General features: G+C 33.9%; 1 protein-coding gene across 1 annotated transcript in view; it reads left to right on the top strand.

Moving 5' to 3' along the window:
* The first annotated feature begins 3605 nt into the window (after nt 1–3605).
* Nucleotides 3606–20226, top strand: part of alpha-Catr (alpha-catenin related) — a 57896-nt gene continuing 41275 nt past the window's right edge. The window contains exons 1-3 of the mRNA XM_089095740.1: nt 3606–3632; nt 5177–5344; nt 6967–7221. Of these exons, the coding sequence (XP_088951866.1) occupies nt 3606–3632; nt 5177–5344; nt 6967–7221 (450 nt within the window). The remainder of the gene's footprint in view (nt 3633–5176; nt 5345–6966; nt 7222–20226) is intronic.

Here is a 20226-nt window from a genome sequence, read left to right as displayed (position 1 = left end):
TATCCCTCAGACCTAAGATTAAAGAAGCCTTAATGTTTCTTAATTCTCCCCTTCGTGAATCAATAATTTCCACTAGCGATTATGTAAATCAATTTCACAGGTGCTACTCGTGACAGGCCTAAAGATTAAAGAAGCCTTAATGTTTCCTAATTCCCTCTTCGTGAATCAATAACTTCCCCTAGCGATTATGTAAATCAAGTTTACAGGTGCTACTCGTGACAGGACCACGTGGTTTATGGTTTTCCAAGTGAGAAAGTTCCTGTTTTTTCATTCTCACTGAGAAAACCATAAAACAGACATGAATTCGCTTGTTGACATCCATAAATGTGACAAAATTCATGTTTTTCCAAGTGAGAAAATTCCTGTTTTTTCATTCTCACTGAGAAAACCATAAACCACGTGGTCATGTCACGAGTATAAGACCCTCTCTACTAACGTACTATTTATTATTATATTTATTATATTATTATATTATATTTTTCTGCAGAAGAGTATACTTTAGAGTCCAGGGACAGGAATTTCGTTGTCTTTCAAATTTCTTTAACAATTATACGTAAAAACAACAAGCCGACGTACTATTTATTATTATATTTATTTTATTATTATATTCTTATATTATTCTATATTGTATTATATATTATATTATTCTAAAGAAGAGTATTCTTTAGAGTCCAGGGAGGGGAATTTCGTTGTTTTTAAATTTCGTTAACAAATATACGTAAAAACAACTAGCTGACGTACTATTTATTAATATATTTATTATATTATTATATTATTCTATAACAATATTATATTATATATTATATTATTCTAAAGAAGAATATTCTTTAGAGTTCAGGGAGGGGAATTTCGTTCTTTTTTAAATTTCTTTAACAAATATACGTAAAAACAACAAGCTGACGTACTATTTATTATTATATTTATTTTATTATTATATTATTCTATATTGTATTATATTATTCTAAAGAAGAGTATTCTTTAGAGTCCAGGGAGAGGAATTTCGTTGTCTTTTAAATTTCTTTAACAAATATACGTAAAAACAACAAGCCGACGTACTATTTATTATTATATTTATTATATTATATTATTATATTATATTTTTTCTTGCTTATTATTCTTGCAAAAGAGTATTCCTTTAGAGTCCCAGGAGGGAGTTTCGTTGTCTTTCAAATTTTTTAAACAAATATACGTAAAGACAACAAGCTAACGTACTATTTATTATTATATTTATTATATTATTATATTATATTTTTCTGCAGAAGAGTATACTTTAGAGTCCAGGGACGGGAATTTCGTTGTCTTTCAAATTTCTTTAACAATTATACGTAAAAACAACAAGCCGACGTACTATTTATTATTATATTTATTTTATTATTATATTCTTATATTATTCTATATTGTATTATATATTATATTATTCTAAAGAAGAGTATTCTTCAGATTCCAGGGAGGGGAATTTCGTTGTTTTTTCAATTTCTTTAACAAATATACGTAAAAACAACTAGCTGACGTACTATTTATTAATATATTTATTATATTATTATATTATTCTATAACAATATTATATTATATATTATATTATTCTAAAGAAGAGTATTCTTTAGAGTTCAGGGAGGGGAATTTCGTTCTTTTTTTAAATTTCTTTAACAAATATACGTAAAAACAACAAGCTGACGTACTATTTATTATTATATTTATTTTATTATTATATTATTCTATATTGTATTATATTATTCTAAGGAAGAGTATTCTTTAGAGTCCAGGGAGAGGAATTTCGTTGTCTTTTAAATTTCTTTAACAAATATACGTAAAAACAACAAGCCGACGTACTATTTATTATTATATTTATTATATTATATTATTATATTATATTTTTCTTGCTTATTATTCTTGCAAAAGAGTATTCTTTAGAGTCCCAGGAGGGAGTTTCGTTGTCTTTCAAATTTTTTTAAACAAATAAACGTAAAGACAACAAGCTAACGTACTATTTATTATTATATTTATTATATTATTATATTATATTTTTCTGCAGAAGAGTATACTTTAGAGTCCAGAGACGGAGAATTTCGTTGTCTTTCAAATTTCTTTAACAATTATACGTAAGAACAACAAGCCGACGTACTATTTATTATTATATTTATTTTATTATTATATTCTTATATTATTCTATATTGTATTATATATTATATTATTCTAAAGAAGAGTATTCTTTAGAGTCCAGGGAGGAATTTCGTTGTCTTTTAAATTTCTTTAACAAATATACGTAAAAACAACAAGCCGACGTACTATTTATTATTATATTTATGATATTATTATATCATATTTTTCTTGCTTAATTTTTCGCTTAGTGAAGTATTTTCTTTGTATTTTCTCTGATTTTTAAAGAGGTACCAATTTCTTTTCGGTGGGGAGCTGAATCACCCCCCCCCCCGGATTGTGAAAAATACTTATTTTTGGCGTATTTTATTTAAAAATGCTTTCTTTTGTATCCTCATTTAAAAAAATCAGTATCCTACTACTCCCCCTACATTTTCGCTTATTGGTACCTCTGGCTGTTTATACTACGGAGTAAATTTATTTGGCTTTTGACTGCTTCTTTTTGTCAATTCAAATGTCTTAAATTTCAGTCTGGTAGGATATGGTGCGAAAAGTATGTTTTTAACTGGTTGTAAGCTATTGAAAATCCAGACATATGAGTATTTATAGTAATAAATAATATAGGTACTTGTGTATTATATGATACCCACTCGAGAATTTTGTTCTACAGATCAGACAATAACCGGCTTATACTTGTCAGTAGTTGAAGAAAATTAGCTCAGGCTCAGTTGAATTCTACGTTGTAGATTTAATGAAATTAAATCTTTTTTAAAAAATAAAAACATCTTTTTAAATATTCAATAAATAGAGATGGTATTTTGGTTGGGTCAGGTTAGGTTAAATATTTAATATGTGTTCTGTGTCCCCTACCAAAATTCTTTGTAGTTTTCATAATTTTCTAACTAAAATGCTGTATTTCCATCGTATTTTTGTATATTTTGTCAGGGTTAACCTAACTTCACTTCTCGAGTGTGTACCATATAATACACAACCACCATAATATATTATTTTTATGTACTCTTGAACCGTATTTTTCACAAAGTATCAGTAGTAGTTTGTTTAGACCATTAGCATTAATGCAATTTTCATCCAACAATAAATAAAAACAAAGAAATTACTTTTCATATCTCTTCAAAGGTAGCTTGGAAAACTGACCTAGCTCTAAGAAGAGTGTTTAGAATGTAATATTGTATTAAATATTTTGTATCCTGAACAATTCAAACTATTGCATTGTCGAAAATATTAAATGAATGTACAGGCATCGTAACATCTTTACACCTCTGAGTAGTTATTATTGATCTTAATTTTACTGTGATATTTCAACACACTTGAGTTGGTAGGAGGGGACGGATTTTCATTTCAATTCGGACGAAGAAAATACAATTTTGTTTTTGGTTATAATATTATAGCAACAATCTGGTGGAAAAACTTTATATTTCACAAAGCTCATTTATTTTTTTGTTTTTATTTAATTTATGTGTAGGCTATAACAAGGAAAATATGTTCAAATGGACATTTGTATGGCATTTGGTATGGTAAGAAATAGCCACCGTATGAATTGCTTCCTGTTCGGGGAGGACGCCCTTTTCCACGGGCATGGCAATTTTTTTTTTTTTTTTTTTTTTTTTTTCTATTGGATGGTTTTTGGTAGTATATGGTGACTTGAAGTGTGTCCAGTTCGGCTACTATTTAATAAAAAGAGTAGGTGACGTCTAAAGTTAAACTTAGATGTATTTTGAATTTAAAATTTGTCGTCACTGAGAGGCGAAGAGGTAGGTTTTTTAACCCACCTCTTAAATTACAAAAAAAAAATGGGCATTTGAACGAAAAAAATATTTTTTTGGGGTCTTTCATCTCTGATTTGTAAAGGCTTTTCTTGTCAATATTTAAATTTCGCATTCAATCAAATAATTTGGTGCTAGAATGTCAGTAATTCAGAAGTTGCACATTAGTAGACACTAAAAGTAATTTTATTCAGAAATTATTCAGAAGAAAGCAAAATTTAAAAAGCTCTTTCATCTTGTAGGCACAATTGCTTACAAAAATGATAAATAAAACATTTAAAGACATAAAATAACCAATTGTCTTGTTTATTCTAAATGTCTTATTCCTTGGGGGTTACAGAATACATATGTGAATAGGTGATTTCTCTGTAATTAAATAAAATTTGATTAGAAATAATCAATTAATTAATAAAGACAGTTCAGCGGGCAAGCTGAGATAAAGTAATGAAGCAACATGTGGGAAACTTTGATAGCTTCAAATAATACTTTATCTTGATATTTACAGATACAGATAATTTTCTGGGGATTTTTCTAGTGGGGGGATTATGCGGGAGGATCTTTCCATTGTGGAATTGTCGTAGGGGTAGGGAATTTTCCATGGAGGGTGAGCTGGATTTCCTGGTTTGTTTAAAAAGCGACCAGAAATTACATAATAAAAACAATTTTTTCAACTGAAAGTAAGGAGCAACATCAAAACCCAGAAATCATTACGTATATGAGGGGGTTGCCCCTCCTCAATACCTGTCTCTTAACGCAAAAGTTTATTTAAAACTTTTAAAAAAGTTTTATTCAAAAAACTTATTTTTTGAATAGTTATTCTTAGATAATAGGAACAAAAAGTCAAACCTTAGCGTAAAGATTAAGGTGCTGAGGAGGCAACCCCCTAATATACGTGATAATTTCTGTTGGTTTTAAGTTTTAATGTTGTAAATTACTTTCAGTTTAAAAAAAACTTGTTTTTCTTATTTAATTTTGTTGCATAAAGTTATATTTCACTGATTCACAAGAAAATTGCAAGTTTTACTCATTTAAAACATACTTGCCCTAGCAGCGCAAAGTATTCCAAAGCATGTGGTTCCGAAAGGCTAATGTTGCCACTGAATCGCTTTGCCTATTATTGTATTTCTTGCGGACAGGGAACAATGGATGCATCTGTCAGGATAAAAAATTGCTACTGAATTACTAACATTGTTTCCTTTAACAGAGAAAAATTGCATTTGACGTGATTTATGGTTGTTGATAACTAAAGAAGTGAATTTTCTATTATTTCATTGACCCTGATATTTATTTTCTAGACTTGTCTTAGACATCCTGATTGCAATTCAGCCAGGGAAAATCGGGATGCCGTTTTTTGCCAAATGCGGCGGGCAATTGATCTCATTCACTACGTTGTGCAAGAAGGAGTTCTTGGAGTTGTTGATGGAATGAACTCAAAAACTCATATAAATCAAATTGCTAAAGAGGTAACTGAATTTTATAGCTATTCCAAAAGTTAGAAGTATCGTCTGAATTTTACAGAATAAAATATCAATGTATGTTACCGTGAATGTCCGAAATCTGGTTAATGTCGACATTCACCGGTGAACGTCCAAAATGTACAGTCTTACGCAAGCTATAACGGTAAAAGTTAGCGTTAGGATAGGGTGTGTTAATTTAGGTTACGTTAGATAAGGTTAGGTTAAATTTGGTTATAAATATCAGAAATGGGTTAAAACCTAACTCAACCTTACCTAGCCGAACTTAACCAAACCTAATCTAATGTAACCTAATCTGTCATCACCAAACCTTGCATTAAACTGAAAAAGTTGACTGGCAACGCTGAGTAAATACAAGGAGAAAAAAAAATATATTCCATTCACGAATTTCGGACATTCTGAACAACACACACACACATATATATATATATATATATATATATATATATATATATATATATATATATATATATATATATATATATATATATATATATATATATATATATATATATATATATATATATATATATATATATATATATATATATATATATATATATATATAATATATATATATATATATATATATATATATATATATATATGTATATATATGTATATCACGTTTTTCTTTAGACACTCTTTTCATACATACAAGAGTCACTTATACGACAGTGCAAACCAAAGATCACCAAATTGCGACTGTTAGCAACTCCGAACTGGTCATGACATTTTATATGATAAATGAAATACTTGTAAACAGGTATTTGAATTTCTCTGTACTGGATCTTTGAACGTTGAGTCGTTGAAGATTTGATCATCTAACTAAACAGACAAAGTTAAATAAAAGCGTTTAAAATGAGCGTTTAAAACGTTCAAATCTCATCAAAATAAACATTACTAATTGTTCAAACATGCTGAATTTTTTAGCCAGAGGCCATCGCAATTTCGAACACACTTTTACCATCTAACTCCGTCTAAAATTCTTAACTTGGTCAGCTCCAAGAGGCCTAAAAACATCAAGTCCGTTTGGGACCAAGAAGTCCCAAAAGATACCTTGTATCCAGCTGATCTTGGGTGCCCTGATTTTATCCTATCTTTATATACTAAAGCTACTCTTGCTATACAACATAAATAAAACATGTGCAAACATCAATACCCCCTCTAAATAAAACGTTTTGAAGGCATGGTATGCAGAAAGCAACAGATTTTTGAAGGACATGCGTACCAAGGATTTTTTCCTTTCCGGCAGAAACCGAGTATTCACACTTGGTTACTTTTTCCCCAAACTTCTGATTGTATTCTACTACCTTAGATTAAAAAACAAGAACGTGTCAAATCATTGTCAAGCTTTTTTAACTAACATGCCAAGGAAAATTAAGAAATAATTAAACAACATAAAGCAATCTGTATGTCAGTGTTTAAGTAAAATCAGGGATATAAATCAACACATACCGTGGAACTGGAGGGAATGACTGAGTGTATCACTTATAATGACTCGCTATTTAAATCCAATACTGTATTCATATTTAATGTAGAATTAGAATGTATTAAATGAGAAAGTTATAACTTGATCAAATCTAGCAAATAAGTCGGAATCATTACAGGAAGACTGGGATGCTACGGCTACTGCTTCTGGGGCCTTGCAGCAGCTGGACGATATCGTTGAAATGACAAGACTTACATTGGTTGGGACGCCTTGTCAAGACAGATTGAACGAAGCTGTTGAAGCTGTATCAGAAAGAACACAGGACTTTACAGACAGCGCTTACACCAGCCATGAGCATCGAGAGTCGATTCTTTGTTTATGCGACCGACTTCGTTCTGCCGTTGAGCAGCTGTTGAGGGCTGGAATAAATATGGTAAAGCGGCTATATATTTTCTTGGCGAGATGATGAGTAATATTCAAACCAATAGTTAGCTGTATTATTTCAACTTTTTATCAGAAATTTCCTCGTACATAAAAAAAAATGCCACGATTAAAAATTTATATTTGTATAGAAAAATCTTTATACACTAAAATGATTGACTGAGCGTAATATATCTAAGTAACTGCCAGTACAATCAAATATGGACACCTTTGTCTCTTAATTATATTTTTTCTGGTTTTACACAGTTTTTCTATTATTGTGATACTCCACCTGCAGGGCTGTATCCAGGATTTATTTCCTGGGGGGGGGGGTTACAAAAGGTTATTTTGTGGGGGGGGGGGTGCAAAGAAAATTTATTTAAAGCCATTCAAAAATATTTCATATCCATTTTGTTACGTTTTTACGATCGGACAAACATTTCAGGCGAGAAAGGAGTTCAAACACCTACCCCCTTGGATACGGCCTTGTTCACCTGTGACAAAACACAAATGTCAGGCACAAATAACGAAGAGTAAATGCGAAGATGCTCATATAACTCTAGCTGCATGGGCAACAAGTATTTTTTAAGGGAGACACAAGGTCCCTCAACACGACTATCTCTCTGATTATATAAGATGTTCAGTCAAATTACCGCGAGAAATTAAACAAACAAAAAAACCTAGATCGGGGGCCATAGAGCAAAAACACAAAACCGTGTTTTATATTCAAAGGACGAAATTGAAATAATCTGTGTCTTGTGTGATTTTTTTTTTTTTTAATCCTGGTAAAATTTTTCTCCTCTTAATAAAAATGAGATAAGGGCTCGAAATGAGTTTATTTATGATTCAATTAGTGTCCTAGCCAGATCAAGAAAACATTTAAAAGAGACAATTCAAATGATGCTAACCAGAAGAACAATCGATTGTTTTTCTCTCTAAACTTGACTAGAAAACTGATAAAAAACGTTAACGTTACTCACTATTAAATAAAAAAAAGATCTAATACATCCAAACGATCTGTGTAAAACATTGACTTAATTCTTATAAAAATAGGTCAAATTTTAATTGAAAATCTTCTTGTGTGTATGAACACTTTTTTCGTTTTGTGAATCGTAACCATCAGCAATGCGTCACTGTCATGCTTAAAGGGTGTATCTGAACTCATACTTCTAACATTACTGATAAAAACGGGTTGTCAATTTATACTAATGCCCGTAGCACATTATAGTTACACTTGTCGATAAAATCAAAATTACGCGGACAACAGCGCCAATTACGTTCGCCGGTCGTAATTTCTTGAGTTGAACATTGTTCAACTTTCAAGCATGAATTTCTTGACTGACCAATCAGAGTCAGCGCTTAAGGCACACTTTTTAAAACTAGAAAAGATGGAAACTTAGGCCAGCGGCTTTTCCATCTGGAAGAGGAATCTGACAAAAGTTAAGAATACTTATGCCCGTGCCACATTATAGTCACACTTGTCGATAAAATCAAAATTACGCACGCCGTTTTTACGCTCGCCGTTCGTAATGTCTCGAGTTGAACATTATTCAAGTTTCAAGCATAAATTTCTTGACTGACCAATCAGAGTCAACGTTTAAGGCATACTTTTTGAAACTAGAAAAGATGGTAACTTAGAACAGTGGTTTTTCTATCTGGGAGAGGAATCTGGCAAAAGTTAATAAGACATAGCATTATTAGGGAACAGTTGGACATAAATTGCTGTTGGAGCATCCTCTTTAAACTAATTTCTTGCTATTTTAATTTTTCGCTTTTCGAAAAATTCGTGGTAACGAACTGTAAGTAAATAGCGACCCGGCTCAATGGTAACCGAAACACTAAAAAACGGAATTTTGATACCAATAGATACATCAAAAGAATCAGATTTTAATTCTAATTTCAAATATATAAGTTTCATCAAGTTTAATCTTACCCATCAAAAGTTACGCGCCTGAGAAAATTTGGCTGATTTTCGAGAAAAGGGGGAAAGACCCACTAAAAAATATAGAAACTTAATGAAAATCACACCATCATATTCAGTGCATCAGAGAACCCTACTGTAGAGGTTTCAAGCTCCTATCTACAAAAATGTGGAATTTTGCATTTTTTGCCAGAAGAAAGATCACGGGTGCGTGTTTATTTGTTTTTTTTTTTCTTTTTTCCAGGGGTGATCGTATTGACCCAAGGGACCTAGAATATTGTAGGAGGGCTCATTGGAACAGAAATTAAAAGTTTTAGTGCCCTTTTGAAGTGACCAAAAAAATTGGAGGGCAACTAGGCCCCCTCCCACGGTAATTTTTTCCCCAAAGTCACCCGATCAAAATTTTGAGATAGCCATTTTGTTAAGCATAGTCGAAAATCTAATAAATATGTCTTTTACGATGACTTAATCCCCCACAGCTCCCAGGGGAAGGGCTGCAAGTTATGAACTTTGCCCATTGCTTACATATTGTATTGGTTATTGGGAAGTGTACAGACATTTTCAGGAAGAATTTTTTCTGGTAGGGGGGGCTGAAAGAGGGGGTTATTCGGGAGAATCTTTCCGTGGAGGATGCTTCTTTGGGGTAAGGGACATTTCTATGAAGGGGGCTCCGGATTTCCAAGCATTATTTAAAATACGATCAGAAATTAAATTTTAAAAAAACAAGTTTTTTCAACTGAAAGTAAGAAGCAACATTAGAACTTAAAATGAACAAAAATTATTACGTATATGAGGGGGTTCTCCCCCAAGTCAATACCTCGCTCTTTGCGCTATAGTTTTTTTTAGTGCTTTCAAAAGGGCTATCTATTCTAATTAACGGCCTTTGTGATTAAGGGGTCATTTTTAAAGAATTGGAACAAAATTTGAACTTTAGCTTAAAGAGCTAGGTATTGAATAGGGGGCAAAACCCCTAATATATGTATTAAAAAATCCATGAATATAGAAGTTCGTTACGTAAGTTAAGTTGTAATTTTCGTATATTTATTTCTAATAAAAACGTTTGTAATTAAAATTCAATAAGTTCCGAGAAAGCCATTTAACCAAATAAAAGTAAAATTAATATGCAAATTTCGTTTTAATTATTCATGCACGGTGAGCCAAAATCAAAACCTGCATTAATTAAAAAATGTTCACAAATTAAATAAAAAAAACAAGTTTTTTAAACTGAAAGTAAGGAGCGACATTAAAACTTAAAACGAACAGAAATTGTTCCGTATATGGAAGGGGCTTTCCCCTCCTCAACGCCTCGCTCTGTACGCTAAAGTTTGACTCTGTCTCAAAACTTTATTTTTTAAAACAATAAAAAACTTTAGCGTAAAGAGCGAGGCGTTGAGGAGGGGAAAGCCCCTTCCATATACGGAACAATTTCTGTTCGTTTTAAGTTTTAATGTCGCTCCTTACTTTAAGTTTAAAAAACTTGTTTTTTTTTATTCAATAAAATACAAGGGTGACGTTAAATTCAAGAAAATTAACATGTCATTCATGATATTTGGCTTTCTTTATCGATAGATGTGACTATGATGTGGCACGGGCATTAGAAATAGTAGCGAACAGTTGGACACAAACTGCTGTTAGTGCAAACTCTTTAAACTAGTTTCTTGCAATTTTAATTTTTTGCTTTTTAAGTACAAGTGGGACGCTAAAATCAAGAAAATTGGCGTGTCATTCATGATATTTGTTTTTTTTTAACGATAGATGTGACTATGATGGGGCAGGGGCATAGAGGGAGTCAGGCAATGTAGATAAGTAGGATCAAACGTTGATTGAATGTAGATTGCTCTGCCAGTCTTACCTTTGAAAACAGCTTAGAAAGCTGTTTCGGTAGACATCTCAGAGGTGTATTAAAGCCAGATGCAAAATTTCTGCACGAGAGTGAAATTCAACGCGTAATTTATCTGTTATTGGTAATATTGATATCTAAAATCTTATAAAAATACCTCCAAATTGGGTTATAACATTAAATATAATAATTGTGTTGTCAAAAATGGTATCATAGGCAGCGCAATCGCGCTGCCTAAGTAAAGAACGATATTGGCACAATGTATTATTTTTTTTTCTTCTTCCATACCAGGGCATTTCGTATCGAAGGAGTTGTCGTAGAAACTTCGAAAAGGGCTCATTCGATTGGAAATTGGAATGGCTAGTGCCCTTTCTAATAGTCAAAAGTGATTAGAAGGAAGCTAACACCCCTTCCACGCCCACCATTTCCCCAAACACATCCAATCAAAATTTTGAGATAGCCATTTTCTTCAGCATAGTTGATTTCCAGATAGAAATTATGTTATTGAGGAGGACAATCCCCCACAGCCCTCAGGGGAAGAATTTTAAGTTATGCCCTGGGGTCGTAGAAACTTCAAAAAAGGCTCATTCGATTGGAAATTCAAAGGGCTAGTGCCCTTTTTAATAGTCGAACGGAATTGGAGAACAACTAACCCTCCTCTCACTCCCATCTTTTCCCCAAACACATCCAATCAAAATTTTGAGACAACCATTTTGTTCAACGTAGTTGAAAGTTCTGGAAATTAGGTCTTTGAGGATGACCACCCCCCACAGTCTTCAGGGCAAGGGTTATAAGTTATGCCATGGGGGCTTACAAGGTTTTTATAGAAAGCATTGCTGTAGAACCTTCAAAAAGGGCTCATTTGATTGGAAATTGAAATGGCTAGTGCCCTTTTAAATAGTTGAGAGTGATTGGAAGGTAATTAACACCCCTTCCTCGCCCACCATTTATCAAAACATATCTAATCAAAATTTTGAGATAGCCATTTCGTTCAAAGTAGTTGAGAGGTCCGGAAATTATATTGTTGAGGATGACACTCCCTCTGAAGTCCACAGGGTAAGGGTGGTAAGTTATGCCCTGGGGGCATAACTATACAAGTTTTTTTTTTATAAAAAACATTGTCGTAGAAAATTCAAACAGGAATCATTCGATTGGAAATTGAAACGGCTAGTGCCCTTTTTAATAGTCGAAAGTTATTGGAGGGCAAGTAACCCCCTCTCATGCCCACCATTTCGCCAAACACATCCAATCAAAATTTTGAGATAGCCATTTTGTTCAACGTAGTTGAAAGTTCTGGAAATTAGGTCTTTGAGGATGACACCCCCCCCCCCCAAGGCCTGTGGACAAGGGGTGTAAGTTATGGCCGGGGGACAAATAAGGTTTTTATAGAACGCGTTTTCGTAGAAACTTCGTAGAACCATTTTGTTCAACGTAGTTGAAACAACCGGAAATTATGTCTTTGAGGATGACAACCCACTAACAGCCCTGAGGGAAAAGGTCGTAAGTTATGCCCTGGGGCATATAAGGTTTTTATAGAAAGCGTTGTCGTAGAAACTTCAAAAAGACCTCCTTCTATTGAAAATGAAAAAGGGCTAGTGCCTTTTTTAATAGTTGAAAGTAATTGGAGAGCAATTAACGCCCCTCTCACGCCCACCATTTTCCCAACACATCCAATCAAAATTTTTAGACAGTCATTTTGTTTAACGCAGTTTAAAGTTCTGGAAACTGGGTCTTTGAGGATGACAACCCCCTCACTTCCCTCAAGGCAAGGGTTATAATTTATCCCCTGGGGTCATATAAGGTGTTTATAGAAAGGGTTGTCGTAGAAACGCAAAGAAGGCTCATTCGATTGGAAATTGGAAGGGTTAGTGCCCTTTTTAATAGTCGGAAAGTTATCAGAAGGCTTGACAATGCAGATAAGTTGGATCAAATGTTGATTGAATATAGATTTCTCTGCCGGTCCTCCCTTTGAAAATAGCTTAGAAAGTGGTTTCGGTGGATATCTCAGAGGTGTTTTAATGCCAGTTGCAAAATTTCTGCACGAAAGTGACATTCAACACGTAATTTATCTGTTATTGGTAATATTGATATCTAAAATCTTATAAAAATGTCTCCAAATTGGGTTATAATATTAAATATAATAATTTGTTGTCAAAAGGGGTATAGGCATATAGGCAGCGCAATCGCGCTGTCTAAGTAGAGAACGATGTTGGCACAATGTATTATTATTGTTTTTTTTTCTTCTTTCATACCAGGGCACTTTGTATCGAAGGATTTGTCGTAGAAACTTCGAAAAGGGCTCATTCGATGGGAAATTGGAGTGGCTAGTGCCCTTTTTAAGAATTGACAGTGACTGAAAGGCAGCTAGCACCCCTTCCACGCCCACAATTTCCTTAAACACGTCCAATCAAAATTTTGAGATGGCCATTTTGATCAGCGTAGTTGATTTTCAGATAGAAAATATATTTTGAGGAGGTCACTCCCCCCCAACCCTCAGGACAAGAGTTTTAAGTTATGTCCTGAGGGCATATAAGAACGATGTTGTCGCAAGGTATTATTTATCATTTTCTTTCCTTTAAACCAGGGCACTTCGTATCGAAGAAGTTGTCGTAGAAACTTTGAAAAGGGCTCATCCAAAAGGAAATTGGGTGGCTTGTGCCCTTTTTAATAGTCGAATGTGATTGGAAGCTACTTTAACCTCTTCCACACCCACCATTTCCCGAAACACATCCAATCAAAAGTTTGAGATAGAAATTATGTTTTTGAGGAGGACACTCCCCCTAGCCCTCAGGGCAAGGGTTGTAAGTTACGCCCAGGGGACATGTAAGGATTTTATAGAGAGCGTTGTCGTAAAAACTTCAAAAGCAGGCTCATTCGATTTTAAATTCAAAGGGCTAGTGCCCTTTTTAATAGTCGAAAGTGATTGGCGGGCAACTAATCCCCCTCTCACGCCCACCTTTTCCCCAAACACATCCAACCAAAGTTTTAAGATAGCCATTTTGTTCAACGTAGATGAAAGTTCTGGAAATTAGGTCTTTGGGGATGATACCCCCCCCCCCAAGGCCTCAGGACCAGGGTTGTAAGTTATGGCCTGGGGACAAATAAGGTTTTTATAGAACGCGTTTTCGTAGAAACTTCAAAAAAGTGCTCATTCGATTGGAAATTGAAATGGCTAGTGCCCTTTTTAATGGTCAAAAGTGATTGGAAGGCAACTAGCACCCCTTCCACGCCTACCATTTCCCCAAACACATCCAATCAAAATTTTGAAATAGCCATTTTGTTCCACGCAGTTTAAAGTTCAGGAAATTATACCTTTGAGCAAGACAATTCCAACACAGTCTTCAGAGCAAGGGTTATAAGTTATGCCCCGGGGGAATATAATAATTTTTTATTGAAATCATTGTCTTGAACAGAAACTTGAAAAAAGGCTCATTTGATTGAAAATTCAAAGGTCTAGTGTCCTTTTTAATAGTCAAAAGTGATTTGAGGGCAACTAACCCCCTCTCACGCCCACCTTTTCCCCAAACACATCCAATCAAAATTTTTAGATAGCCAGTTTTTTCAGCGTAGTTGATTTCCGGATAGAAATTATGTTTTTGAGGAGGATACTCCCCCACAGCCCTCAGGACAATGGTTGTAAATTATTACATGGGGGCATATAAGGTTTTTATAGAAAGTTTTGTCATAGAAACTTCAAAAAAGGCTAATTCAATTGGAAGTTCAAGGGGCTAGTAGACTTTTTAATAGTCGAAAGTGATTGGAGGGTAACTAACCCCCCTCTTACGCCCACTTTTTCCCAAAACACATCCAATCAAAATTTTAAGATAGCCATTTTGTTCAACGTAGTTGACACTCCTCCCACAGTCTTCAGGGCAAGGGATATAAGTTATGACCTGGAGGCATATAAGTTTTTATTGAAATCTTTGTCGTTGAAACTTGAAAAAGGGCTTATTCGATTCGAAATTCAAAGGGCTAGTGCCCTTTTTAATAACCGAAAGTGATTTTAGGGCAACTAACCCCCTCTCACGCCCACCTCTTTCCCAAACAAATCCAATCAAAAGTTTTAGATAGCCATTTTATTCAACGTTGTTGAAAGTTTTGGAAATTACGTCTTTAAGGATTACAACCCCTCCCCCTCCCCCCAAAATCCCTCAGGGCAAGGGTTGTAAGTTATACCCTGGGGGCATATAAGGTTTTTACAGAAAGCGATTTTGTAGAAACTTCAAAAAGGGCTCATTCAATTGAATATTAAAAGGGCTAGTGCCATTTAATAGTTGAAAGTGATTGAAGGGCAACTAATCCCCCTCTCACGCCCACCATTTCCCCAAACACATCCAATCAAACTTTTGAGATATACATTTAGTTCAACGTAGTCGAAAGTTCTGGAAATTATGTCTTTTAGGATGATAACCCCATCAGAGCCCTCAGTTCAAGGGTTGTAAGTTATGCCCTGTTGCCAAATTTCAAAAAGGGCTCATTTGATTGGAAGTGAGTGGACAGTAATTAACCCCCATTTCACGCCCACCATTTCCCCAAACACATTCAATCAAAGTTTAGAGATAGCCATTTTGATCAACGTAGTTGAAAGTTCTGGAAGTTATTAATTTAAGGATGACAAACCCCCCAGAGCCCCCAAGGTAAAGGTTGTAAGTTATGCCCTGGGGGCATATAAGGTGTTATAGATAGAGTTGTCGTAAAAACTTCAAAAAGAGCTCATTCAATTGGAAATGGAGAGGACTAGTGCCCTTTTTAATAGTTAAAAGTGATTGGATGGTAACTAACGTCCCTCTCACGCCCACCATTCCCCCAAACACATCCAATCAAAATTTTCAGATAGCCATTTTGTTCAAAGTAGCAAACGGTTCTGAAAATTAGGTCTTTGAGGATGACAACCCCCCAGCCCTCGGGGCAAGGGTTGTAAGTTATGCCCTGGGGGCGTATAAGGTTTTTATTAAAAGTGTTGTCGTAGAAACTTCAAAAGGGCTCATTTAATTTGAGATTGAAAGGGTTAGTGCCTTTTTAATAGTTGAATGTGATTGGAGAGCGACCAACTCTTACGCCCACCATTTTCCCAAACACATCTAATCAAAATTTTGAGGTAGCCATTTTGTTTAACGTAGTTGAAAGTTCTGGAAATTATGTCTTAGAGGATGACAATCACCCTCACAGCCCTTATGGAGAGGGTTGTAATTTATGCACTGGGGGCATATAAGGTGTTTATAGAAAGCTCTGTCGTAGAAACTCAAAAAAGGCTCATTTGATTGGCAATCGAAAGGCCTAGTGGTGTTTTTAATAGTCGAAAGTGATTGGAAAGCTTGACATTCTTATAGTAAAGATGGATGTGGGCATAATTTATTATTATTTTTTTTTTTTTTTTTTTTTTTGCTGTTTAAACTAGGGCACTTCGTATCGAAGGAGTTGTCGTAGGAACTTCGAAAAGGGCGCATTCGATGGAAAATATAAAGGGCTGATACCCTTTTTAATAGTTGAAAGTGATTGAAGGGAAGCTAATCCCCCTCCCACGCCCACCCTCGCATTTGCCTTTATGTTTAAAACCTAAATGTTGCCTTAAGATTAAATCAAAATGCACTGTATTAGTGCTAATTCCCAATAAGGCATCTCAGCAGTATCCCAAGAACGACTGAGGGTATTATGTTCAAACCTTCGGGGCTACTCTTAGAATTTAACCACATCAAAATAGCGTGAGTGTATCCAAGCTATCAAAGAAAGTAAACAGATTTTTTTGCGAATGGTATCAAGTTTTCCATTTCAGGTCAACTAGAGGAGGTATGAAACTAAATTAAACCCTACTATTTGTGTCCAGATTTTTGAATGGGTGTATTTTGGTAAAAATTGCTGAAAATTTTTCTCCAGTATACAAATACCAGGCCAAACTATAAAGTCTTAAAAAAAAAGATTTAAAGCATTATTTTCTTTTTCCCTGAAATGACTGTCAATATAAAACGAATAGAAATAAATTAAAAAAAAACTTTTTCCACAAAATAAGTTTTTCAAAGGAAATTAAAGAACTCCATTAAACAAAAAATAAGCAAATTTAACGTAAAATAATCTACCAAGCGTGAAACTACCACAAATCAGCATCGATAAATAAATGAAACCCAAAACGAAGAGAAATTACAATAAATAACTGAGTCAAACTCAAAACGAGCAGAAATTAACATAAGTTGGGCTCAAAACCCCTATGCCTTCCAAAGGCAGAACATAATTTGTACTTTACTGAAAAAAATACAAATGAATGTGTATTGTCAGTTTCATATACACATACTGATATTTAGTAATCAAAATGTTAATATTATTTGATTTATTAAAGTTATAAAAGTAAAAATATTTATATTTTTTTCAGTAAAGTACAAATTATGTTCTGGCTTTGGGAAGGTATAATGGTTTTGAGCCCAACTTATGTTAATTTCTGCTCATTTTGAGTTTGACTCGGTTATTTATTGTAATTTCTGTTCGATTTGGGTTTCATTTATTTATCTATGCTGATTTGTGGTAGTTTCACGCTTGGTAGATTATTTGATTTTATTTTTGCTAATTTTTTGTTTAATGGAGTTCTTTTCTTTTCTTTGAAAGCTCATTTTGTGGAAAAAGCTTTTTTTTAATTAATCAAAGGCGAATGAACCATGATTTCTTTAAGAAGTGGAAGAGTTTAATTATAAGTCGGTTATCTAACGGTACAAATCTCCGATTCCAGTACAGTATTAGCAATATAGTTTATGCTAGTAACAAAACTATGGTAAAGCTTTCTAATTTAGTTAATTATTAAATTAGTAAAAATATATATGATGCAAATATAAAGTTTTCAAAATACCACTTTTTAAGATAAGGATACAAATCGTGGAATGTGTGGGCTTGGAGGGAACTTGCTCAATAACCAATTTCCTGGCTAAATGCGTCAATTTACCGGAAGAATGTGGTTAGGTTTTTCATATATATACCCCGCTTTTTGGGACTGAAGGCAGACTTTTTGACTTGCCGGGTGAACCTCTGCCCGTTTGTTTTCTCATTAGAAATACCTTGGACTTTGTCTTATAATCGTAAGTGTCTAAGTATCTTATTTATATTTTATTGTTGATTTATTGAGACTTGTGGGCTACTTGGGACAGCCAGTCCCAGTAGCCAGAATATATCCGATTTTATTATATGGTAAATGAATAAAAGTATTGTATTTTAGACGAACTCTCTACGATCTATTTTTTGCCTCTCGAACATCCCCAGTCGGTACGCCTCATTAGTTTGGTCATAGCCTAAGGCACGCTACCAAAGTTCAATTACCTTAGGGCCAGAGTTTATCTCCCCTATAAAGGGAGAATAAAGGCATCTAAGACTACAACCCCCAAATACACCAAATAAAGCTTCATAACAAAACGAAACAGGATCTTTGTAATCTATGTAACAGTGGCGGATCCATCGGGGATAAGGGGGCACCCCCCCTAACGTAATCTAATGTAGTGTAATTTTCTTAATTAGCCCAATTTCACCTTAATCAAACTCAATCCTAACGCAAGTTTATCGGATCAACCTATTTGGCCCCCCACCCTAAAAAAAAGTCCTGGATCCGCCCTTGCTATGTAAGAATTGTTTAATTAATCATATAAATAGGAATTCTAATAGATTTTTTCTTCTTTTTTTTGTCGAAGATACGGCTATAAGGTAAGACCAAAAGAAATAATTTCACCAAGAGCTAATGAAACAATTTATTTTGATCAGAATCTAATGATCAGGAATCTTTTATCAGACGCAGCTTAGATAAAAATCAATGTTAAGGCAGCACTAAGCCGTAATCTTAATATTAAACTTTCTGATAATGACAACATATCCTTTTTTCTCTGCTCGACGGTTAATTTTTACCGAACTATGCAAAAGCTACGGTTTTTTGCAGGTGACCCCTGTTATCGGATTAGCTGCTAAGGACTAGCCAATTAAATTGCTTAGATTTAGAGATGTTTCTGCTCAGAAATTAACTTGATTGGGTTGACTATCTTTGGTACTACCTTACTACAAAAATTTTATTAAAGGTAACTTTAGATTGCAATGACATGATTTAAAGTTCCATATTTTCTATCTGCCTAAGGTGATATAAAATTCGTCGTCTTTCAGTGAAGCACATTGATTGTATATAATATCTATTATGATAAATACTCGGATGCCTTGAGGCTTCATTTAGCCCTTGTACTAAGTAGACATCAAATTAAATACAGATATAATATATATTCATTTATTTTCCGAGTGTTTTTTTTTCCTACCCCCTAAAAATGAGTCACAGTAACTTTTCAAATCGTATAAATTATACAACGCTATTCTTAAACATCGTGAAAAGAATGACAATAGGTTTGAAAATTATAATCATAAACGTGAAAAGTTTCATAATTTGTATTTTATGACCTCATATTCTAGACAACACGTCCTACTAAATTACATTAGCTTTTGAATCTTTGTCGGGATGTTATTGTAAAGGGGCTTTGGAATGGGCGACTAAGATGTTAGGAGCTTTATTTCTTTAATGGAAAATATAACGGATGTAATAGAGGAATACTTCTGGTTTAAATACACCAGAAGTGTCAGCAATTTATTATGGAAATTTTATTTATGTTCTTTATTTAAGCAAAACTGTCTTGCCAAATTATGACATAGAAGAAATAAAACAAAAGGAATATGATTAAAGATAAGTGGAGACACACTGGGAAAAAAAAAGGCCCGAACTGAGAGGGGAGATCAAGTGCAAAAGTAACCCTCTGAAGCGCTAATTATAGGGATTGGGCCCCAAAGAGAAGCTTTGTGACTCAGTGGCGTTATTTCACAGAAATGTAGGAGGGGAGAGGCAAAAATATATTTTTCAAAATCTAGGGCGCAATTTTTTTAATTTTTATCAATGGAAATACAAAAAAGCCATTTTCGAATGAAATTGCAAAAAAAGGTATTTTGGGAACCTGGGGGACGGGGAGATAAAATTCAGGGCCCTCTCTCTCCACTTCTATTTGATGCCATTCTTCAAATGGAGGTATAACTTAATAAAAATGAAGAACTCCAGCCAAGTCGTAAAAATTTAAACTTTGTTCCCATTGTACAACCCTTTCTTAGCTTTAGCCAAAAAACTCCTTTTTTTAAAATTTGTTGAGCGTTTATGTTGAGACGATAATTTTTTAAGTCTAAATTTAAACTTTAACAGAATGCAAAGATAAAACACTAAAGCTGGCTTCTGTGATTGTAAAAATACGAAACAGAAACGATCAGCT

The sequence above is a fragment of the Artemia sp. Qi Xiang Cuo genome, chromosome 10, assembly GCF_049724085.1.
Source record: "Artemia sp. Qi Xiang Cuo chromosome 10, ASM4972408v1, whole genome shotgun sequence".
Classification (NCBI taxonomy): Eukaryota; Metazoa; Arthropoda; class Branchiopoda; order Anostraca; family Artemiidae; genus Artemia; species Artemia sp. Qi Xiang Cuo.
The sequence above is the reverse complement of the archived record's forward strand: the minus strand, read 5'-3'. Positions and strand labels throughout refer to the sequence as shown.